Below are 25,213 nucleotides of genomic sequence, written 5' to 3'. Positions count from 1 at the left end.
CTCCTCCTCCTCCTCCTCCTCCTCCTCCTCCTCCCTTCTCCTCCTACCCATTCTCTCTCAGCAGACAGACAGGTAGTAGTGTCCTGGTAGATGCCTTACAGATGGGCGCTGTCAATTTCTTCATCATCGAGAACTATACCTGTTCTCTGATGAGAACAGCACTGTGAGCTGCAGGATGCTTGCATTTTGCAAAAATGAAAGAAAAAACCTGTAGCTCTCTAGAGGATTGTTTTCACGCTACCCCACAGTTTTACTTTCTATTCTTATTCCCATGTTCTTTCTCTCCCTCTGATAATTTCTAAACGGTCTCAAGAGCACGTTCGGGGATGGTGGAGGGTAGAGATGATGGCAGCTGACAGTATGTTCTCTCACCACTGACAATAAAATTGCTACCATGCAGAACATGAGGAGAGATGCTTGGGATCTTCCCAGTCACCCTACCCAATTCAAAATATATTATACATTTGCCTTTGGTGGGTACCTAAGGTAACTGGCCTCTTAGTTGAAGCTATTGTATGTAATTCCAAATTCAGACAGCTAAGAGGGGGCAAAGACCTGAGAGCTGGCTGGTTTACTTCCTTTGAGGCCTTCTATGAAGATAACCCACACTTCAGTGGGTAACAGAGCAAGGTCCGTGAGAAACAGAGCTTACCAGAACCAGGCCGCATCTTACTGTTCCACACAGTGGAGTCCAGAGAATATTTCCTTGGGCTCTAAACCAGCAGTTCTCAATCTGTGAACTGACGACTCCCTCAAGGGTCAAAAGGCCATTTCCCTGGGGGTCTCACCTGAGACCACTGGAAAATACAGATATTTATATTCACAGATGTTATGATTCATAACAGTAGCAAAATAACAGTTTTGAAGTAACGTTAAAAATAAATTATGGTTGGAGGGGGGTCACCACAACTCGAGGAACTGTATTATTAAAGGAGTGCAGCATTAGGAATGTTGAGAACCACTTCTCTAAACATTCTGCTGCTGGAAAATAAATGATGAATCTCAGTAATGTGGCCCTGCCTGTGTCTAGGCCCCAAGGTGTTGAAGGTGCCTCCTCAGCACTAAGTTGCCAATAACCACAGTGTCCTAAGGAACCTGGAACACTTTCAGAACTGCAAAAGGTGATTTGGTGAAGCTGTACAGATGTTTGTTAAGAATAAACCTGCTTTATAACTGAGAATCTATCCATTGTCCCCAGAACAGCAGGGACCTAGGGCCCTCTCTGACCTGTGTATGATTTTTTCAGGTGGCTTGGACCCAATCGTGAGAGGCCTCCTGGCAAGATCAGCCAAGCTGCAGGTACAGGAGCAGCTGATGAATGAGGAGCTGACCGAGAAGCTCTTCGTGTTGTCTAATGCTGGCACCTTGGATCTGGCATCGCTTAACTTGCAGAGGGGCCGTGACCATGGCTTACCAGGTCTGTCTGGTCTCTAGATGGGTATGCCTCAGTATGTTTTGGGGGAAGGACTCTCTGGTTCATTGTCTGTTAAAGCGAAACACACCCACAAATCTATTGCACCGCCAGCTTCAGAGGAATAGATTGGTGTTTTATTGTTCAGTTGCTTGGCTGGCTTTTGTGTTTTTATGAGTTTTTACTATGTTGCTCAGGCTAGATTCAAACTCATGATCCTTCTGCTTCAGCCTTCCTGGTAACTTGGATTAGAGTGATGTGCCAGGCCTATAACTATATATCTACCTGTAAACCGACTGCCCAGCACCCTGTGAGCACCACACAAGAGTCTGTGTGTCTTTCTATGATTTGTATCCAAGATGCCTCTTCTGGTGTTTTTCCTTGTATGGCCTGGGGACAAATCCCAGTCTTAGAAGGGCATCCAACTACAGAACTCACCCAGGACCCTGTTGGAGTCCCTACCACAGAAGCCTGTGGAGTCGCAGGGTTCCCTAGGAGATGCTACACTGATGCTTTGTCTAACCCAGTGGCCCACTCAGAGGACCAGTGGCCAGTATCCTAAGTACATGCAGCAGAAAAGGCCCCCAAGTTCAGGGGTTATTACTATGATTGTAGGGTATAGTTGGTGCTGTCCTGTGTCATTCTTCCCTCACCACAGCCACCAAAAAGATGAGAGTAACTTGGGTTTGAAGAGCAAATCCATACAGGAAAGATACAGAAAAGGGATCCTTTGCTTGTGTTGGAAGACCACACACCTTCTGTACGTCACCCTGAACTCTAGGTGCACCTGCTTCTCTGAGCTGTGGAAGTATATAGCTACTACATGTGGCCCTTGAAAAATCTCTCCCAATTTTTGAGTGTAATTCACTTGCTTTTCATTCTTCAATGATCCTGAAAGATATTTAATGAAGTAACTGAAATATTCCCCAACCTCTGTGGCAAGCAGTGGGAATATATGTTTCTAGATAAATCAAATCCACAGATTTTATTTTGCTTGTCATGAGATTGTGGGATCTGGGAGGTCTGCCCTAAAACAGACTGTGATGAAGTAGAAATGCTATGGAATTCATCAAAACTAGGTAGACAGGAAAAAAAGGAGTCTTCCCTTGCTATATAGCTCCTGAGAAAGATAACTGAGGTGACCTATCTGGAATGAGAGAAAAAAGATGGGTATGACCAGAGAGTTGTCCCTCACCAGGTCCAGCATATACAACAGACCTTGAGTTGAGGTAGAACAGACTCGTTGGCCAGGAAGCTCAGGAGCTATGACTCTGAAAAAGGTGGTACAGTGATTAGCTGTATCAAATATAAATACACACACACACCACCCTCACTAAACAGATACCAGCTTCTCCTGAATCACAATGGAAGGAGCTGCTATCATTGAGGATTGACTCGATACCATTGGATGACAGCATTCACAAACCAATTTATTATTATTATTATTATTATTATTATTATTATTATTATTATTATTTCATTACTTAAAAAAATACCAATCCAAATTTCCACTCCTTTCCCTCCTCCCACTCCCCTCCCACTCTCTCCATAGGCCCTCGCACCCCACCCCCCTTCAATCCTAAGAGAGGGCAATGCACCCCACCCTGTGGAAAGTCCAAGGCCCTCCCTACTACAACTAGGTTGAGCAACGTATACATTCAAAGAAAATAGGATTCCAAGAAGCCAGGACATGCAGTAGAGATAAATCCCAGTGTCAATATCAGTGGCCCCTTAGTCTGCCCCAACTGTCAACTCCTGTCGAGATGGAGGAAGAACAGATATGAGAGCAAGGAAAGAGATATCTTGATTGAGGGAGCCATTATGGGATTAGCAAGAAACCTGGCTCTAGAAAGTTGCCCAGGAATCCACAGGGATGACCCCAGCTAAGACCATAAACAATGGAGGAGAAGGTGTCTGAACTGGCCTTGCCCTGTAGTCAGACTGATGATTATCTTAAATATCACCATAGAACCTTCATCCAACAACAGATGGAAACAGAGGCAATGACCCACATTGGAGCTCTGGACTGAACTCCCAAGATCCAGTTGAAGAGTGGAAGGAGTGAGAATATGAGCAAGGAATTCAAGACCATGAGGGGGTTCATCCACTGAGACAGTTTGCCTGAGCTAATGGGAGCTCACCAACTCCAACTGGACTGGGAGTGAATGAGCATGGATCAAACCAGTTTTTAAATTCTCACTGCTACTTTTTCTTCACTCTGAGTGTATAAGAGAGTGCTTATGTTTTGTGAATGTGTGTGTGAGTGTTTGTGCATGTGTGTGTGTGTGCGCGTGCGCGCTGGTGTGCTCTTATTCTCCATGAGCTTTGGTGTCCTCCTGGAGCATCAACAGGTCTGAAGAGGATGAGGCTGTCACCACAGTTCAGTAGGAGAAGACTGGTCCAATAATAGTATGAACCCACTAAAGTGTCTTGACTTTGCACCCTTCCTGTCCTAATTCACCCCCAAATACACTCTTTATAAGACCCCTACATCTGTGCTACATGGCCTGTCCTGTTAAACTCCATAGGGCTGAAAGTCATACCACAAGAACACAATGGTCACTCTGCATCAGAGGACGGCAGATGGGGCTATGTCTCTGCAACTCTAGCTTCCAGGGATCAACAGAACCCATGGGTAGACTAGTGAACCCTCAGTCCCTGTAAAAACAGACCTAGCCCCTCTTTCTTGTACAGGCTACAATGAATGGAGAGAGTTCTGTGGCTTGTCACGCCTGGAAACACCAGCTGAGCTGAGCAGGGCCATTACCAACCAAACCGTGATCAACAAGATCATGGAGCTGTACAAGCACGCAGACAACATCGACGTCTGGATGGGAGGCCTGGCTGAAACCTTCCTGCCGGGGGCCCGCACTGGCCCTCTGTTTGCATGTATCATTGGGAAACAGATGAAAGCCCTGAGGGATGGAGACAGGTGAGTACCTGTGGAAAGCCTCTCCACATTCGGGGCAAAGCATGCTGGGTATAACAGTGTGTTCTACATAAGGCTCATGTAAAGCAGCTAGATCTGGGATCAAGCGCTTATATGTGACCTTGGGAAGGTTTTCTCTCAAACAAACCATTCCCAACCCTAAAACAATGTTGACACCAAACAAAAGGACCACAAGATGTATAGAATATCCTGTTCACTTAGAAATATTGCTGCTGTAGCCTGGCGGTGGTGGCACATGCCTTTAATCCCAGCAGTCTGGAGGCAGAGGCAGGCAGATCTTTGTGAGTTAGAGGCCAGTCTGGTCTATACGAGCTTGTCCCAGGATAGGCTCCGAAGCTACAGAAAAAAGCCTATCTCAGGAAAAAGAAAAGAAAAAGAAATATTACTGTTGTTTCCCCATATTACTAGTCATGTGTATGAGAAGGCACATAACAAAATTCAAACTGTGACAATCTATCGCGTCCATCTTGGCCATTCGCTGGCACTGCTGACACTGGACAGGTAGCCCTACCTTAATGCAGATGTGGACCCCAGCTGGTACCCAGGAGCAGAATGTGGCTGAAAAGAGTCCGGCCCACTCCCCACCATGCCTTCCCCTCCATCCCCACACAGCTGGCTGAGGCTCCTGCCTGTCTTGCACTTGCTTCTTCCTCCATTTCAGTCTAGAATTTTGAGCTCCCCCAGAGGGGGCCAGAAAAGCAGGTGTGTTACACCTGTGCACCTCATGAGCTGATGCCAGATGGTGATTAAGGGTATGACGTAAAAGGTTATTGGGGGTATGACATGAAACATTAGAATCATGGAACCACGAGGGAAGAACAAAGGAAGCCTTTCTTCCTTTCTTTTAGATAGTTACCCCCATACGAGATTCTGTCTTCTTGCCTACTTGTCTCCATCCACCCCTCTCTCCCTATAAGACTGCTTTTCATAAGTGTCTCAGCATTTAGACACAGCCTTAGGATTCTTTCCTTGCCTTTGCTATGAATGTCACCGTAAATTTCTGGGACATAGCATCTCACAGAGATGAGACACCTGGAAGAAATCCTGGGGGAGTTTGTCTCCTTTGAAACTATATCTTTAGACAAGTCATATAGCTTGACATAATTAGGGACTGAGAAGACACAAACTTTGGAGACAGGTCATTTCCTGGACTCCCTTGAGTATGACATGGTCTTTGGGTCAAGTCCAATGGCAAAGTCCAAGAGGCTCTGGTAGCTGCTGTGGTGATGTGGTGATTCCTAACTCTTGTGTTTATGACTGAGTGTCCCCCAAAAGGCAACTCTTCCATCAGGCAACTGATAGAAGATTCCTTCCCATGCTGTCCAAGCCCTTTTGCAGATTTCAGTTCCTTCCCACAAGCCAAGAATGTGTTCCCAACTAGGAATGGAGATGGTCTTTATGCAGTAAACGGCTATGGGAAACCGGAGCTTTGCCCATGATATTCACGAAGAACTGACATTATTGCCTTTGTCGGTCCTGGCCTGGAGTGAAGGACAAGAACAACACTTGGGCCTTGGGCTGAACGGCCGGCACCTCTTCCTGTGGCTGACTTCTCTGTCGTCCCCCTTGCTGCTGAAGCAGGGATGCACCCAAACTGGCACAGTGGAGCTGGTCAGCTTATGCTGCCCTGCAGACAGCCCCCACTCCACAGACTGGCCCATACCCTTCTTTTCTCCACTCTCTAATGCCCAATTCTCACAGCCCCTGGATGCTGTGCTCACCCCATGACCATCTTCTCCATGGGGATACTGAGTGCAGGAGGAAACAGAGGTAGCACTATATCCTACTGCCCACTCACGTGCCCTCTCCCGTGCAGGTTTTGGTGGGAGAACAGCCATGTTTTTACAGACGCTCAGAGGCAGGAACTGGAGAAGCATTCGCTATCGCGGGTTATCTGTGACAACACCGGCCTCACCAGGGTACCCGTGGATGCCTTCCGGACTGGAAAGTTCCCCCAGGACTTTGAGTCCTGTGAAGACATCCCTAGCATGAACCTTGAAGCGTGGAGGGAGATGTTGCCACAAGGTGACTCTGAGCCGCTTGTTACTTCATCGTGACACTATAGGCAGTGTAACCTCTCGAAGAGAGGCTGGTTTCAACCCTGTGCTCCTAAGAAAGTACTGGTGAGACCGAGCCTTGCCTTCTCCTGTGGTATGGGAGTACCCAGTGAGAACTCAGAATCAGACCAGAAGTCTGCAACAGTTGACGGATCTGTACCCTGTCCAGGTTCACACACTACTTGATAGCTGCCAAGCCTTGGCTCTGGCAATCCCAGATTCTCCTTATCTGTCATGGGCTCTGTACCCATGAGATTCCAACAGCACTAGGGAGCTCTGGCCACAGAGTCTCCTGGGATTCTGCTGGCTCAGTCCTCCTGGCTGAGAAGCAGTGGATGAGCTCTTATTGAAGAACCAGCAGTGGTTGACACTTGGCTATGTAGAAAAGATGTAAGATTGAGCAGGGACCTACAGATTCCTGAGACTACTAGCAAAGTCAATGTTCTCACCTTGATTTTAGTTCTATCCTTAGGACAGACTAAATTATATCTCATGAATTACCACTGTCACAAAACATTTATTCCTTCTGCATGTGTGTGCATGGTATATTATGCTGTGCGTATTCACATGTGTATGGATTTGGGCACACATTTGTACACATGTGTGTCTGGAGGCCTGACGTTGACATTGAGTGTCCTTGATCTCTTTGTCTTATATTACCTCCCGCTGACTCTAGAACTGGTTGGTCTGCTTAGCCAGCTTGCTCTAGGAACTCCTTGTCTTTGCCTCTGTGTGCTGGGATTGTGGTCAGAGCACCATGGCACCAGGCCCGTCCAGCTGTTTGTTATGTGAGTTCTGGGTATCTAAATTCTGATCCTCACAAATGCACAGCAAGCGCTTGAGCAACCAAGGAGTTTTCTCAACCACACCAAATGCTAACTCTTTTGTTAACTATATGACATCAGTTCTGTACCATGTCAGTCTTGACTTCAAGCAAGAGCTAAAGAATTAGCTATGTGGCAGGCACTTCTCCATGGCTTGGAACCCATTTCCCAACAGAGACACAGAGAGGCGTGCTGTATATGCCCATAGAGAGACATGCATACAAACATACTAACCACTTTCATTCCAGACCAAGAGCCAAGGAAAACTCCTCTCTGCAGCCTCTATCTCCCAACCTAATGCTTTGTAGATACAAGGCATTGGGAAATAAAGCTTAATTGAGGGCTGTAGCTCAACACACAGCAGGGCTGGCAGTCTAGAATCTTTCTTGTGGTTTCACTGAATTCTAACCTTCAACATCCCATAGATGACAAGTGCATCTTCCCAGACAAGGTGGACAATGGGAACTTTGTGCACTGTGAAGAGTCTGGGAAGCTGGTCCTGGTTTATTCCTGTCTCCATGGATACAAGCTGCAAGGCCAGGAGCAGGTCACATGCACCCAGAATGGCTGGGACTCAGAGCCTCCTGTCTGTAAAGGTCAGTGGAGTCACATGGTGTGGAGTTTAACAGCAATTACAGAACAACAGTCTGTGTTTCCCCAGAGGAGAGCATCCGATCGTCACCAGGACATTTTCTGAGCACAGGTGTATCCCTAGAGATTTTCTGGCACTGAAAGAGAAGACTCTCCCTCTATTCATCACACTCCATTGCTTTCTTTAGATGTCAAAACATGCAGACAGTCACTTTGAATCTGGACTTGTGGTGATTTAGGCAGAGAGAGACGAAAAAGGGCCAGTTAGTTCTTGACAAGGCTGTGGAAAGAACTGAGGGTGTACATTCCCCAAATTAAATAACAGAAGATTCTCACTCCAGGCACCCATAGAAAGATCTAGAACTATCTCCCCCTTTTGAGCATCACCTTCCCAGCTATATTCTTGGACTCCTCATGCTCAGGCAGTCACTCCCCAGTCCTTCTCACCGCCAGTAATAGGAGAGCAGAAAGAAACGGGCACTTCCGGGCCCTTCTGGCTTCCACCATCCACTTTCCTGTTGTAAGTTTGCAAAGTAGGGATTGCCCCTAAGATAACTGGGAAGTTGGCAAGAGTGTCAGCCTCTGTTGGAAGAGCCTGGGTCCTGGGTTCGACCTGTAAAGAGACAAGTTTGAGAGAGAGAGAATAAGCTTTTTCCAGAAAGCACCCACCTGGCCTGGAAACGTGGATATGAACATGCAGTCCCATTCTCCCGGTCTTGCAGCAAAAGAAAGTGAGCTAGCTGTGAAGGCCTGGAATGGACAGACTCCCCAATTCTCTTTTGAGTCTAATCATGAGCAACAGTGGGCCAGGGCACAAGGTAAAGGACTTTATCACTGAGAACACCATCAGAGATCCTCTGCCAGAAGACAGAATGCTTACAGAATGAGTGACACAAGCCCAGCTGTTCTATGAAGTGCCAACATCTGTGTGCAGGTGTTGTTTTTGACAACCGCTACTTAGATCGCTCGCTCTGAATTATCACCTTCTGTAGTTAATCTTCATTATGACAATCCGGAATGCCTCCGTGTTGTTTCGGCTTAGCAACCAAACAAACAAGAACTGCTCACTTGGCCCGGATTCCTTGTTCTTCCCACTGGCAGTGTCTTGTTAGGGTGTGACCCTTAGGGTTTGGCACAGTGATGCTTTATGAATCCCTTATTTCATTTAGTCTAAAAACCTGAACTTCTACAAGCTCACTGGGGAGATTTGTTTTAGGATTTTCAACTGCAAAGGAAAGCTTAGCTGAGGGAAATTCTCCATCCTCAGACTGCTTGAGCCGACCACTGACTGTACTGGATGTGACAGTTCACAGGGCTCCCCTCTGCTGAGCTCTTAAGAGAAGCACACCCCTTCTGCTTCCACCAGACAGTGTTCTGTCCTAGAAATCATTTCTCTGTCCCCAGCCCACACCCTTTGGCTGTTTTTTATCCCGAATTTTCACTTTAGCAGTCCCTGGCTCCCCAAAGTTAAGGAAGTATGGGTACCATGGTCAGCAGGTCCCAAGGACTTAGTAGCCATCGACTTAATTTCTGAGCTGCCCAGGTGCTCCTGTTGGTAGAAAACTCCAGTGGCATGGCCTCCACGTGCAACAAGTGAGCTCACAATGTAGACCCTGTGACAAGAAGAAATGACATCCTCTTTTCAGACCAGCAGCCCTTCAGGGCCAAGCACTCTGAGATCGGATTGGCATGGTTTATACATCACTGCAAAGGCCCAGCATGTGAAGGGTGAGACACCCATTGAGCAGTACTGACCATGGCCTCACTCTTCCGCATAGCAACTCAGCAGCTTCCCAACAGGATAGCTTTCAGAAACTAATTACTCTGCCCTTTGAGGTCACTCAGCTTGTGCCTGCCTTCAACCCTACTGGTGGACAGTGAGAATGGTCACGGAGTCCAACTCCTGGCTTGCCTATTTAAATGAATTAATGTACCACATTAAACACATGGCCTAGTGCCCCCACAATGAATGTATGCACACATGAAGTACCATGCTGAACATATGAAGGAGGGTAGGCTAGGACTGTAGAGCCGAGCTCACCTAAGATACGCTAATGAACAAACACACAGGTGTCAGATTGGCATGTTTGATGGGAATCCGTTCTGATCCATCTGGAAGGAAGGGCACCTGTTTGCATGTGTTGCACAGAGAAAGGTCTTTGTGAGCTTGCAAAGAGCATTGCATGGCTGAGACCTTAGAACTAGAGATGTCTGCAGAGCAAGATGGGAAGAAGGAAGGGAGTCCTCATTTTATGAGCCATGTTTTCTGGCTTATTGTTTTTTTATAATGTTCTTATATGCAATTCATGAAGGTGCATTGAGGAAACATTCTAGGTGCAGACGTGTTTACATGTTACAGGAGTTCTCACTAAATCTTACCTCTAACTACACGTACCCAAAGAAGGACTCACAAGGAAGCAAAACATATCTTTAAAAAGAAAGACTAAATATTTTTATTGTACATTGACATGAAGATGTATCTCACTGATCTCCAACCAGTTTGCCTAGCCATGTGACTCACTAGAGAAGGGAGAGCAGCAAGCTGAATACTGACCATAGGAAATCCAGAGAGATTATTTTATCTTCTCTGCTCAAATCCCATCTAGGCACTAAAATACAGCCGTGATGCTCAGAATGAGTTAAACCCAGAGTCTGGGGCGTTTGAATGCTTGGTCCCCAGTTGGTTGTATTGTTTCGGGAGAGTTAGGATGACGTGGCTTTGGTGGAAGAAGTGTATCACTATGGACAAACTCGCAGTTTTCTCTCTGGTGCTTAAGGCTCAAGATGTGAGCTCTCAGCTGTTCCAGCTGCCACGCCTACCTGCCGCTATGCTTCCCTACATGGAGTATTAACCCTCTAGAATCAGTCCAAAGAGACCCTTTCTTCTGTAGCTGCGTTGATTATAATGTTTTATTACAATAGCATAAAGTAGTGAATACAGATGCTAGAACTAGAGAGTGGGCTATTGCTGTGTTGGACATGATCGCACTGGTGTTGGGAGAAATGTGGAAGGTTTTGGAGCTGTGAACTAGAAAAGTGGTGGACACTGCAGTGGAGCTTTAATGATGTCCCTGGTGGGAGCTTGGGAGGTTGTAGTGGTGGAAGCTATGTGAATCAGGGCCCGTCTCAATAGATGCTAGGTGACAATAATGTGAGATTTTGGCAACATCCTGACTGTGTTCTGCCTTTGTCTTACAAACTTGCCTGGGACTGAATTTAAAAGCAATGGCATTTGTTGAAGATTTTAGGAAAGCCTGATATTGATGCTATTAAATGGTGATGAGTAATCACTGTTAGGTATGTCCTCAATCAAAATGAGAAAGTAAGACAAAAGTTTGAAGAGATTAATACTTTGCAAAATAGTTTGGAGAGATAAAGAGCATCAGGAAACTTAATATTGCAACCCAGGCTTGTCATGGAAGGGACAGGAAGACAAGGCAGGGCCTTGTCTTCATTAGAACAAAGGGAAGGCTTGTGGAAGTGAGAGGCCTAGGAAGGAATAACCAGCAAAAACTGCTCCATATGTGACTCAAGAGTTCAAGGGTTCATCCCAGACTGCTGGCTGAACGTGGCAGTAGCACCTACATGATGCTGGCTTCAGAGTAATGTAAGATGTGGGGAGTAAATAGGTCATGGACTCTCCCTCCACAGTCTCTGAGGGCTGCTGAGGTCAGGCAGTCTGTGGCAGGGGAATCCCTGCACAAAGGTCCTTGAGAAAGCAAGAGTCCCTGAGAGGCCATTGCATGAAACCATAAAAATAAAGCATGTGTTTCAGTAAAGACACCGAGATATTTCAGATGTCAGAGCCATGAGTATCTGCCAAAGAGAACTGCACACAGGGCATGGAAATAGCCTGAGATTGGGCAGATCTTGTGGGCAGCAAAGTTGCAAGGGCCTTTTGACATCAAACACGGAGCTATGGGATTTGGTATTGTCCATGTTGGGTTTTAGTCTCGCTCTGGTCTATTATTTTCTCACTCCACTGTCATTCCTCCCTTTTGGAAGGACAATGTATGTTCTTATGTTCTGTGTCATCACATGTTGGAGGCATGCAATTTGTGTTTGAGTTTACAGTGGCTACAGTCTCTTACAGGTAAGAGAGTGCCTTGAGTCTCAGAAGAGACACAGACTTTTGACTTCTGAATCATGTTAAGACTCAAAGACAATGGAGACTTTTGGAGCTAGATGAAACACAATCTGCATTAAGATTTGGCCGTGACCCCATGGCAGCCAGGGAGTGGAATGTAGTAGTTTGAATGAGATGCCTCCCGTAGTCTTAGGCTTTTGAGAATTTGGTCCCCAGTCATAGTTTGGGGAGGTTCATGAGGTGTGGTCTTGTTGGAATGTGTTACTGTGGGTGAGCTTTGAGAGTTCAAAGCTCTACACCATTCCAAGTTGTCCTCTGGTGGCTTGTTACAGCCCCCATGACTGCCTACTGGCATGCTTCCCCGCCATGATGGTGATAGACTGTTAACCCTCTAGAATGATAACCAGCCCCAAACCTTCCTTCTGTAAGTTACCTTGGTTACAGTGTTTCATCATAGCATTAAAAAAGTAACTAATACACCACCCATGTAAGACTGAGAGGAAAATCCAGTTGGTGTGTATGGTGAGTCCTGTTCAAGCTGTGGGTTCCAGTAGATAGAAGCTGCTTGTCTATAGCTTTTCATAGTTGTTACACAACATGTGTGTAAGAGATGGGTGCAGATATTTCTGTCTGCTTCCGGGATCAAACAGATCAGTGGAGATATTTCCATGGTGACCTGGGAGCCCAACCTGCTGCTCTTGAGAAATATCACCATCTTATCAGACACACAACAACACCTTGGTCCTCCACGCAGGCGGCACTAGAGTTCTAACAATGTGGTCCACCTCCACATGTTTTCTCTTCTCCTTTGTGGAGAATACCAGTCTTCTCTCAGGGTAGATTTGCAGCACACTTCTCGGAGTTAACCCTCTGCAAGGAAGCTCAGAGTGTGTATGGTCCCAAACTCACTGGAGTGACTTCTGCTTAGAACCAATTGACCATGTTGAGTCTGAGGTTGACTGTTGTCCCAAAGAAAGCTAAGTTCAAGTCCTAAGCCTCAGCATCTCTGGATGTGGCCCTGTTTGAAAATAGAATCTTTATAGATGCTCCTGGCTGGTCCTCACCCAGGGTCCTGGGTCCTTACAAGGAAAGACACCGAGGCAGGAAAGTTGGAGAGACTTGGGGACTACAATGAGTCTAAAAGACACGACACACCAGGAGATGTTCGGGGAGAGGCAAAGGAAGAGCCTGTAGAGGGCTCCACTCATTAAGCTTCTGGTTTGCAGAACAGAAAGGAAACCAGATTCTATTCTTAGGCTCTCAGCTTGTGGTGATTCCTGTGGCAGCCACGAAAAAAACCGCATATGGGAAAAGTAAGAATAAGATCCCCCAATTCATTGAGAAATAGAGAAGGGCATAAGGTCTGTCATCCGTTACCTTCCACAAGCAGTTTGCCCTGCACACTGTGGCAGAGATGGTCAGAGTAACAGTCACAGTCTTCACACAGCGAGACACGAAAGGCAAGTTTGGCTCTGACAGTCGATGGCTCATGCTCATGTGGAAAAGGCAGTGGAGGCATAAATGACAGAGTCGTCAGGGACATAGATAGACTAAGAGCCAAAGGGACACAGCTGGACCACAAGTGACAGGAACTGGTGAGACAGGCCTGGTCACAGACCCAGTCTGAAGGTGCTTTGCAGCAGACTCACAAGCATAGGGAGCACAGCTGTAACACTGACATTCTTGATACCAAGGATGAACCTAGGTGGTAAGTGCCTGGAAAGGAAGGGTCTGCCACATGGGGCTAGGGACATAGGGTCCCCCCCATACTAGTGACTGTGCTTTATTCCTGTAGATGTGAATGAGTGCGCAGATTTGACACATCCACCTTGCCACCCCTCTGCAAAGTGCAAGAACACCAAGGGAAGCTTCCAGTGTGTGTGCACAGACCCCTACGTGCTGGGTGAAGATGAGAAGACCTGCATAGGTGAGTGGCTTCCTTGCAATGTCTGTTGGCCAGTTTCTTTGAAATAAGAAAAATACTGTGTTTGAGCTCATCAAACTTTAGCTATATTCCTAGCGGGTACACCAGATCTTCTCAGATGCCAAGCTGATGTTCCCCTGCCTAGCAGAGAGTAGACAAGGAGAACCTGGAGGAATTCAGGGAATGGCACCCCATCAGCTTTCAGTAGTATATCTAAACACCGTTTAGATGCAAATCGCGCTGCGAGATGCGTACAGCAGAATATGAGGCAGCTTCCGCCTACATTTACAAGATAGCTAATTCAGAAAGAAACCTCCCAGAGTGAGGCGTGAGACCCTGAAGTCAGCATCCCAATTCCCTATAGGCCCAGAAACATGCTAACCTTGTTTACCCCATGAGATACCTTCAAGGGCCCAGAATAAAATTCCTGATGCTGTCAGTCAGCTAAAGGGCACCTGTCTGCAATGTAGATGTTTGGCTCAGGATGTCTCCAGCATTCCCTTCTGAATGCTTAGCACTCAAGCCAGAAAACTGTTGAGGACGGAATTTTTTCATTTAATGTCTTATCACCAAAAAGCACATGTTCCAGAAACATGCACTATGGCCAATGGCCCTTGCAAGGGTGGCACCGAGGTCTTAACCAGGCCTCAAATTGATCTTCAAGTCATTCTGGAGTGGAAAACATGTGGAGGGTTTCCCACCCTGCACCAAGGATTCATAGAGCTGAGCAGGGTGCACAAGCCAAAGCCTGGAGACTCTACAGTCATGCTCGGGCAGAGGCACAGTAAGAGGCCAGTTCCATGGTGGGACAGGATAGTGAGGTCTTCATAAGGCAGTTCCTAGGGAAGAAACACAGGGGCCATCTGAAGAATTTTCACATGACAGATTGCCAAATGTTAACCTCAGGGGTCAGCTGTAAGAAATATCAATGTCCCCAGGTTTCAAGGAGGTCAGACCCTGAGAGATTTTCACATTCTCTATAGAGAGAGCAGCTGGAAAGCCGGTCTAATCACACCAGGCTGCCGAGGCCTCAGTGCTTCCTCTCTCTCACTCAGCACCATCCCTAGCCAGCACTGACCCCGTCCCCTTGCAGCCTCTTGCAGGGACTAGTCCTCCTAGCTTTAGAAGCTTGACACCTTTTCCAGTGATGGAGACAGTGCAGTATGTGACATCGTGGCATTAAAAACCAGTTTTCTCCCGGAGGAGTTCTAACAAATTCAGGGAGCTAGCGATGAACAGCGGGCAGAGGAGTCAATAACAAGATTGTGATAGCAGGGACTTTGAGCAAAGGTCACTGGCCACAGACTGAGAGCCTTTCGCAGAAGTCAGTGGGCTCAGAACTTGGTAGGAACACAGAAGGCGTGAGAACAGCACCTGCTCAGACTCCAGTGTTTCAGGGTCCTGGCTAGACTGGCCCAATGGGTATGGCCCTTTGCTTTCTAATTCCCAGTGAGTGGCTCAGTTTATCTGTTGGAAAGATCACTGGGAAATTAGCCATTTGTCCCTAGATCTCCCTAAAGTTCTAACTGTAACCCCAGCTGAATCTCACAGTTTTTGCAAATTCCAAGTGCATATGACTAGTTCCAGGGCTGTGTCATGGTCTTCATACAGCTGCCGGGTGCCCACTGTCTTTCCCATCTGATTCCTCTAGGAATCTTACACAGCTCCCTCAGGAAACTCATTTTATGCCCTCCAAGATGAGAAAGGAAGGGCATCCCCATCCCCATCCCAGCCTGACTGTGGCAGTCACTAGACCTGATCCTCTCTCCCAGTTAAAGGGCCAGACCCTCTGCCTATACCCAATTCACTCAGGGAAGAACACAGTATCTAAAAGTCTTTTCCTCCACAGTTCTGCTAAGAGCCAGTCAAGTGAAATCCTGTAGCCATGCTGGCTGGATCTGCTGACTCATGTCCTCTTGTACAGATTCTGGCAGGCTCTCTCGGGCATCCTGGGTCTCCATTGCACTGGGTGCACTCCTCGTGGGTGGTTTGGCCAGTCTCACTTGGACTGTAATTTGCAGGTGGTAAGTTCCTTCTTCTGCTGCTTATTTCCTATACAGGGCATTTCCTTTCTTCTGGGTATGACTCTTCCCAACGATTCTTTATTACTAGGGCAGTTGAAACCCCAATTCTACTTATCACAGATAAGACTGCCAGATGTAAATTAGATAATAAAGGTGGGGCGGGTGATGTAGGGCCAGAAAAGAGCTGGCCTGATTTAGTGGGAAGGACCCAGGCCACACACATAATGGTGTGTGAAGAGACGGCCAGCTAAGGCAGTTACTACCCACCAACCATTGTGGTAGAGCCCTACAGAGTGCCATGGGAACCAGTCAGGATGCAGTTGTGGTGTCTGAGTAAGCAACATTAGTCCCCCCAGACACACACACTCAAATAATGGCACAAGGTGGGGGTCAGGAACACATCTATACTGTGTAGAGCATCGTGTAGGTGTTCCCAGGAAACTTAGGCATTATGGGAGGATCTTTGACTAAGCAGCTCACAAGTATCCCAAGTCTCTGACCATGGTGACCACCAGCTTATCAAGGTCCACCCTTCATTAGGTCGAGTGTCAAGTTTTCTCCTCCCCTCTCCCAATCCCCACTCTCCTCCTCCCCTACTCTCTACCCCACATTCATCTTTCCCTTCTTCTCCCCTTCCCTCCCGTATCTTGTCTCTAGAAGAAGACTTCCCTTCCGTATTCATAGCACCCACACAGGTAACCACAGTTTGCACACCCTTCTTACCTCAGGGAAAGATATTTACATACTAAGTGGTTCTTGATAGCCTGTTTGAATGCCCCAGAGTCCACGACTACTTCCCACTTTATTTTCTTGGAAAGGCATTTCTTTTAACCATGGTCTCCAGTCTCGCAGAAACCTGTTATTGTGTTGTAAGAGAGCTAGAGGGTTTGTGCCCATGACAGAATCTCCACTGGAGAGAAATGTATGGACAGAGGCAGTCCATGGTCCGTGGGTAGAAGAAAACATGACTCTCCTTCAAGAATCACATGACCACTTGCATGCACATGGGAGTGGATAGGCTGTGCGATGTGACAGTAATGTAATTTTGTGTGTCTGCAGGACAGCTTAGAAGCCTGCACCTGCAGCAAACCTGGCAGGCCATTAAAAAGAATATGAGCAGTGAGTAGCAAATGTCTGCTTTACAATTTGATTCCTCCTCCTAGACATTGCAATTTGATTAACACTTTTTTTAATAATTAAAAAAACATGAGCCAGGCAGTAGTTAGAGTGTGACTTCCTTCCCAGTCTGGTTAGAAGGTCAGTTCTATGACAATCAGAGCTACATGGTGAAATCCTGTCTTAAGGAAACAAAAAAGAAACAAATTTAAAAAAAAAAACTTTAAATAAAACATGATAAATTAAAGAGGCAAGATCAGGCAAGGATGCAGATTTGAGGAATGGGTTTTCTAGCCATTGTGCCCTGGGGGTCCTCCTGACAGTGCAAAAACCACAGGTCACTCTCCACGCCTCTAGAGTCATAGGCTACCAATTAGTGACCTGCAAGAGGTCATAGAGGAAGACATTCTCTGTGGTCCTTTGAGTGACTATCCTGACTTTAAATCCAGAGAGGTGGTGACTGTTTCCATGACTGTGCAGCTACCATGGAGCAGGATGTATACAGGCCTTCTAAGTTCTGGAGTGGTCTTCTAAGTTCTGATAACAATGACTGGATGTGTATTTATCCACAGGACATATTCTGATAGGAAATCCACATTGCTGATTACAGAGGGAAATGCAAGAGTGGCCACCCAGTCAGGATTAAAGAACAGTCAGGAGAGAGGAATTTTGCCCGACAAGGCTGCAACTCAAGACACCGGACAGGTAGTGTATGTCTCCCCAGTCCCAGAAATGTAACTCTATCAGCTGTTTCTGTGCACTGCACAGGTACCCTCCATAAAGCTATTTAATATGGACCTCTGTTCTATTCTGCTCTTCCCTCATGCTGGGTCTCTTTCTCACACTAATTATAAAAGGCTGATAATTTGTCAGAAGCAGAACCTACTTTTTTAAAAGTACATGTGAGTTAGAATTAGTAACAGTCAGATCCAAAAGAAACTCCGAGATAAATGGCTAACTATGTTGCCTTTTAGCACATTAAAGTGCCTATAGGCTCTTTCAGTGTAGCGAGTACCCTCTACAGAGCCCCTGCTTGCATCCTAGCTCTTCTTACCCCATCCCCCAAACTCCTCCCAGTTTCTCATTTTTATATAACCCCGCCATTGCAGCCAGGTGTTCTCTTGGTTCTGTCTTCCTTCTTGGTCCTCCTCTTTCTCCATTCATACCTCAGTTTAGTCTACTAACCATGTTCAGTCCACAACTTTCTATGTTCTGGACTCTCCCAGACACCTCTGTCTGTCCTCTCCCTCAACTACACTTCGGCATGGCCATGTCCTCACTTTATACATCTGGTGCTGAAACCCAGGAGGGACAAGCATGAGCCCCTTTCCAAGTGGCACAGCCACTCCTAACCAAACCAAGATCCTGAATATACGTGGATCATTTGTTTCTGCTGGTTTCTATCACCCACCATATTTGACTCCAAATTCTAGAGTCTGCCTCTTCAGCTGTGTCTTCCTTCCATCTGCTCTAACCATTGTCTCTACTTGCCCATTCAATAAGTGTCTTCTCATTCCCTCTGGCTCCTGGAGATTTCCATGACTTCCTAAGTTCCCACCATGTTGGCATCTCTCTACTAAGACAATTTACCCTTCTTAATCTGTTGCAATGGTTCTCAACCTTCCTAATGCTGTGACCCTTTAATACAGTCCCACAGATGTAGTGACCCCCAACCATAAAATTATTTCATTGCTACTTCATGGCTGTAATTTTGTTACTGTTATGAGTTGTAAATATCTGATATGTGACCTCCAAAGGGTCACAATCCATAGGTTGAGAACAGCTGCTCTCCTGGAATCCTCACTTTTCCTAACCACACATCTCCCTTCTGCTGGATAAGCACCACTCCAGAGCTGCCTGCGTTGTCTACTACAACTGTGAAAGTCACACTGATGTACCAGGATGCTCCTCTCGCCTCACACTGCAAAGAACAAACTTACAAATCAGGTTTCCATGTAACTTTTTATCATTTCTTTATTTAAAGAAACTAACTTTGCAGTGACAGTTCTTAGCAACCAACCACCTGTGTCTCATGGTAAATGATTAGATGGAAAGAACAAGGTTTGAAATTTGTGTAAGTCATGCAGGTCTAGGAAAGTAATCTAATTGGAAAGGTACCAGGCTGTGAAAGCTTAAGTTGTACAGGTTTAAGAAAGAGATTTTAGGGTACGTGAAAAATGAGTGTTTCAAATCCCACTCCCTCACACTATGCTGTTGTTATGTGGAGACGTTTTCAGAGTTAAAACATTAATCGATTGAGTTCCGGTAACCTCTTAATCTAGCTCTGGTAAGGCACTGACTACTATTATCAGAGTTATAGCTCAAAATTTAAATTTCCTTTGGTTATAAAGACTTAAATGCTTCTTACCATGCTGAAAACATCTTTTTTCCATCCATATGTCCAGCCCTCTTGACAGAGGAAAGTGTTCATTCTTCAAACAAAGAAGGTCTATTCCAGCTGTTTACAGTGTGGATTTCTGTGTAGATTACAAACAATGGTAATGAATCTAAAATTTTCACTCCTTTTGTAAAGTTAAAATTCACGTAAGCTTCAGGGAGTTATGACTTGGTCTAGGATTGGTAGAGAATGTGGAGGTGACCACTGTACCCCTAAAACCCTCCAGACTGACTGACTTTAGAAATGAATGCTAGGCCATTAATTATCTGATTGTCTGGATCTAGTAAGTCCAATTCTGGCTAAGGTACCATTTATGAGGTGGGAACCACTTCTACGGTCTCAAATATAGTAGGGAAAGTTTCGACCCCCTCCTGAGAAACTGTCTACTATAATAAGATATTTGTGTGTTTTTGAGTCTGCTGATCCTCCCCAAGAAGACTGCCCCTCACCCCCGTGGTTGGGTTGAAAGGAGAGGGTTGCAAGGCCCCCTGTTGGGAGATTTGAGTGCAGGTGGAGCATCCTGGAGTGGTAGCCTTAAGAAGGGGTAGAAGAAGAGTTGGAGGAATCAGAAGTGGAGTTAATATCTGTCAGAAAGGACTTTGCTTGAGGTCCAGAAAACAGAACCTGTCCTGTAGAAGAAGCCAACCCTGAGGACTCATGACTACTTCAGAACTTGGGGGGGGGGGGGGTGCTGTCATTGGGACTCACAGTAGGTAGAAATTAAGTTTGGGAGAATAGGAATGTTGGCTGGCCTCTTTAGCAGTCTTGTTAGCAAAGCATTTCCCAAGGCTATATCATTAGAAGGGACCTGGTGCCCCCAGAAGTGAATAACTGCTGTCTTCTTGGAAAAATAAGATGCTTCTGGCAGTTTTAGGATTAATGTCCCATTGGCAATATATGTGCCTCTTTGTTGTGAGATAACCTTTTTCCTCCTGAATGGAAGCATAGTAATGTAGGATAAGGAAATCATTCTTAGAATCTCTATATATTGGTGGTTTTGTCTTGTGCAAGTTGAGGTCTCTAGTGATGTCTCTGTCTTCTGAGAAGTAATGCCTGGGGTAAAGAGGAAGGTACTACAAACCAGGTCAGAGGAGACTATGGCCTAACCTGCTTGGTAGAAAACAGTGGAGCTGAGAGATGAGCTTCTGTCTATAAACCAAGTACAGTCAGGATGTGACAGAGCGGAAGCAGGAAGTTGTGAATTTCTTTAAGTAAAGGTATCAAGTGGCTCTAGGCAGGAATGGGTGAGGGCAGGAACCAAATGAGGTATTAGGACTTTCTAGGAAGGTGACATGAAAAGTCTGAAGCTTAGAAGGGGACAGAGTGGAGCGACCACTGTGTGACAGGAGATCCTTGAGCTGGTGTGGGAAGAGACACAGAGGGCAGCCAAAGGTGAGCTTAGAAGCCTCCTGGTCCAGTAGGGAAGCTGCTGCTAGTGCCTGCAAGCAAGGCGGCCATCCACTAACTGTTGTATCCAGCTCTTTAGAAAAGCAGACAATAGGGCCAAAGCTGGGTCCTCTGATTTGTTCCAAAACTCACAGGCCATTCCCTATTTCAGTAGAACATAGGATAAAGGGTTTGCCAAGGTCAGGGAGAGGCACAGCCCATAGGATCTCGGAGGTATGAGAGGTTTAACAGGATCCAGAGACTCTGTTGATGTCCCTAGCTGCTTCATAGAGGGGAGAACAAGAAGAGCAAAGTTAGGAATCAGGTTCTAATGTTCCTGTCAGGCCAAAGGATCTCTCAAAGCTCTTCCTCGGTGGTTGGAGGGTCTGCAGGTAGTGTCTGGGATCAAGAGTAAGTTCATGCCTGTTAGGGGATAGTGAAAAGCCTAGATGCTTGACCTGAGAGACAGAAAGTTGAGCATTAGAGGGGAGACTCCGTATCCTTTTTTCCTAGAACGTTAAAAAGATGGACAAAATGTGACACGTGAGAGTGAGAGGCTGCATAGTAAAAGGTCATCAACATACTGAACATATTAGGTGGTTTGGGGCAGGTCTAGGGAGAGATTAGTGGCTAGAGCCTGGTTGAAACCATGCGGTCTGTCTTAGAACTCCTAGGAAAGGACTGTCCAAGAAAGCTGGAATGCTGTACTGGTGTCAGGATCCTGCCAGGTAAAAGCAAAGAGATTGTGGAAATCTGTGGTCGGTGGTGGTGGTGGGGGGGGGGGAGATAGAGGAGGGAATCTGAGAGAGTAGGATATAAGAGTTATAGAAACCCTTGCTTTATTAATAATCCTGAGATCCTGGACTAAGTGGCAGTGGTAAGAACCATTAGGCTTTAGTATAAGCAGGATGGGGTGTGTGGGTGTTCTTTGAGAACACCTTTATCAAGAAAGAGCTGTATGATATGTTTTAAGCCCGAAAACCTGTCTATGTTTTAGAGAACTATGGTACTGAGAGTGATAGGGGCAGGAAGTAGGATCCAGGAAGAGTATGGGAGGCCACTGAGGAAGAGGAAGAATCCCATACTCTTAGGGGTAGGGTGAAGTATCAGTGCTGGAAGGAGGGGGAAATTCCAGAGAGAGTTGTTTGAAAAGGGAAAGTATGACCGAACCATGATATCTCTGCCCAATAATGTGATGAGGAAGGAGTGAGCTATCAGGTGGCCCCAGAGAGGACAGAGGAGAGGACCCGTAGCTCTAGCAGGTGGGGATGAGTGTCAACACCCACCACAGAGATCTGAGAAGAATAGGTGTCACCAGAGTAACCAAGAAGTATAGACCAACTAGCTCTTGAATTGATTAAGAATGGCACAGACTTACCCACTACCTGGACAATTATCCTAGGCTCCTCCATGGTCATCTTGATGATTTTGCCGGAGATGGAGGTCCCAGGGCAGTGTTAGTCTTCAGCCATTAGGTCCAGACGATCCAAGGTATGTTCCTGTGTAGAAGAAACGTGGGAGACTGGCCTACCTTAGTGAGGCAAAGAGGTGCAGTCAACTCTCCAGTGTCCAAAGTTTAGGCAGGGTCCTTGAGACAGGTGAAGTAAAGTGCAGTTTTTTTACCCAGGGGTCAACTTGGCTTCTTTAAAGCAAGCTCCAGGTGGAGTTCATTTGTGCCTTCATCTGTTGTGGGATAATGGCTCTTGTACACTATAAAGATTTGTTGCTGGTATTGGTTTGATAAAATACTGATTGGACAGTAGCCAGGCAGGTTCTATAGATGGGGTGACCAGACTAGGAGAATTCTGGAGGGAGGAAAGGCAGAGATGCAGTCACTAGTCAGATGCAGAGGAGGCAAGATGAGGATGCCTCACTGAGAAAAGGTACCAAGCCATGTGGCTAAACATAGGACTTAAATTAACCCATAATACTTGTCTAAGAGCTAGTTAATAATAAGCCTGAGTCAACAGGACAAGCAGTTTATAATTAATATAAGCCTCTGTGTGTTTCTTTGGGACTGAACAGTGGCAGGACCAGGCAGGACAGAAACAGAATTCTATCTACACCCATCCTCTTTTTTGGAGGATACCTGAGGGCTGCCTCTAGAAGCTGGTACTTCTATCACAGGAAGTTTTTCTGTCTTTTCCTGCTCCCCACATCGATTAAACATCTTAAATATTATATTCAACAGATCTCTGTAGAGGGTTGAAGGACAATATCCAGCTTTTTAACTTTTTTTCTAATATCAGGAACTAACTAGGAGATAAAATGAGAGTTGAAGTTAAGCATGCCCTCTTGAGAATTAGGATCTAACTTTGTGTACTGTGAGCAGGGTGAGGATTTTCAACCAGCCTCTGGCTGCCCTCTCTCAGTTTATCAAAATGAATTACCTCATGGGAGACCATCCAGGAGGCAAATAATCATTTCACCTCAGGCTACCCTGCTAGGGGACTCATTCTCAGCATTAACCTGGTACTCCCAGTGTGAGTTCATCCTGGGAACTACCTCTATCCCTACTAGATATGAATCATCTGTGTGATGGACATCACCTTGGAGAAGCAACAGGAAAAAAATCTTCAGGGATATATAGGAATGGATACCTGAGGGAAAGGGAACCAATGAGGCTTGAACAAGCACTTGTGAGCAGCGACTGAGGCAGCCTGGAGGTTAGCAAGGATGAAGATATACTGATAGGCACTATAGGTATATATTAATGGAGAGCCATGTGTCCCTTTTGCCAGAGATAAAAGTAGGAACTAGCTTCTCAAGTTCCTGAAAGAATGCTGGCTTTTGTCTAAATGCCAGCCTTTGGGAAAAGGAATTTCTTGGGACCTGACACTTCCACACTGACTATCAGGACCATAGGCCTGGAAGTTTTAAGTGCACACCCAAGATAAAGATTTCCCCCTAAGATCCTTAACTTTACCTTCTGTCTGTCCCTAATCTATATCTGTCCCAGCAGATTTCCGGTTAACTGAAGACAGCACACTCCTCCATATCGGAACCAGCAAGCTCCAGACTTGCTGAAAGCAATATAAACTAGATGCTTCTGAGGAATTCTGAATCAGCACTTTGCTAGCCTCAGGGGGTCCTGCAGAACCTGGATAGCAAGCAAAACAGATGTCCCCCAGCCTGTACTCTCCTCTTCCTTCCTGACCTTTCAGTAGTAGTAGTCCAGCCTTCCTGGGCCCTGACAGCAGCACCTTAATTTGAGCTAAGAAGCAGTTACAGAAGAGATTACCTCACTCTTTATCATCAACAAAAAAAAAGCTAGAATGTCACATCCAACAGAAACCCCAGGACAAATGGCTCACTGTGGTGCCTATTAGCATACCTAAGTGTGTGCTGGCCTCCAGGTTTTCTCAGCATAGCAAATACCTATTACAGCGTCCATGCTGGAGTCCTAGCTCTTCTTTTCCCATCTCCCCTAACCTTCTCCAGCTCCTATACAACCCTGCCATTAGCGCCCTCTTGGTCATCCTCTTTCACCCCAACCCCATGGCCTGGTTCCTTCTGCCCGTGTTAGTCTACTACGTGTTCTCTTCCTGCTCTGGACTCCCCCAGATGTCCCTGGCTGTGCTCTCCCTCATATCTACAATAAAAACCTTCTCTCAACCATACCTTGGAGCAGCTAGGTCCTCGCTTTATACATCTGGTGTTAAAACCCCTGCTTTATACAGTAACCCAGAGGAAAAGACTACAGGAAGACATTTTAGCATCTGCTTCAATATTGCCTGAGTTAGGACTTGGAGGAAATAAAGAAGAAAAAAAAAAACCAACTTTTAAAATAAAATGGCTGCGGGGCTGGAGAGGCAGCTTGGTGGCAAAGAGTACTTGCTCTCCCAGAGCAGCGAGTGCAATCCCACTCGTGTATGTGAAGCTGCCCACAAACGCCTGCCACTCTAGCTCCAGGAGATCTGACGCTTTCTTACAGCCTCTGCAGCCACCCAGACATAGACACACTGGAATAAAAAGGAATCAAAGTAAGGTTGTAACCAGCATGGGAAAGTCAGTATAAATTTGGTTTCTTACCTTAGGTGCACCCCAGGTGATGTATTTAATGGTCGTGTATGACATAGGTTTGATTTGAGTTCCTAGACACAGAGCAAATGATGGGACCCAGCATCCGAGATGGGTGGATCTCAGGAGATGCAGGATGGGAGGGTAAAGCTTCTGTTGAACAGGAGGGCTGCTCCCCAGATTCTGACTACAGCACTGTTTGTCTCAGAGTTGTTGAAAAAACTGGTGTACACAATGTTATTACTATGAGAAAACTTATAGTATGGGGTGGCGGGTTAATTGACATACTTATTCCACAATTCTAGCACATATGAAAGCCACATCAAAGCTTACACACACAAATATACTGTGTTATCCTCCAATTAAAAGTAAAATGTAGGGCCAGAGACATGGCTCAACAGGTAAAGGTACTTGCTACCATGCCG

General features: G+C 46.1%; 1 protein-coding gene across 1 annotated transcript in view; it reads left to right on the top strand.

The window, feature by feature from the left end:
- Tpo (thyroid peroxidase) overlaps positions 1–25,213 on the top strand; it is a 66,107-nt gene that overhangs the window by 40,536 nt on the left and 358 nt on the right. Inside the window, exons 9-15 of the mRNA XM_026786039.1 lie at positions 1,247–1,417; positions 4,106–4,343; positions 6,178–6,386; positions 7,668–7,838; positions 13,716–13,847; positions 15,769–15,868; positions 17,557–17,689. Of these exons, the coding sequence (XP_026641840.1) occupies positions 1,247–1,417; positions 4,106–4,343; positions 6,178–6,386; positions 7,668–7,838; positions 13,716–13,847; positions 15,769–15,868; positions 17,557–17,689 (1,154 nt within the window). The remainder of the gene's footprint in view (positions 1–1,246; positions 1,418–4,105; positions 4,344–6,177; positions 6,387–7,667; positions 7,839–13,715; positions 13,848–15,768; positions 15,869–17,556; positions 17,690–25,213) is intronic.

Source organism: Microtus ochrogaster, linkage group LG3 (assembly GCF_000317375.1).
Source record: "Microtus ochrogaster isolate Prairie Vole_2 linkage group LG3, MicOch1.0, whole genome shotgun sequence".
NCBI lineage: Eukaryota > Metazoa > Chordata > Mammalia > Rodentia > Cricetidae > Microtus > Microtus ochrogaster.
The sequence above is the reverse complement of the archived record's forward strand: the minus strand, read 5'-3'. Positions and strand labels throughout refer to the sequence as shown.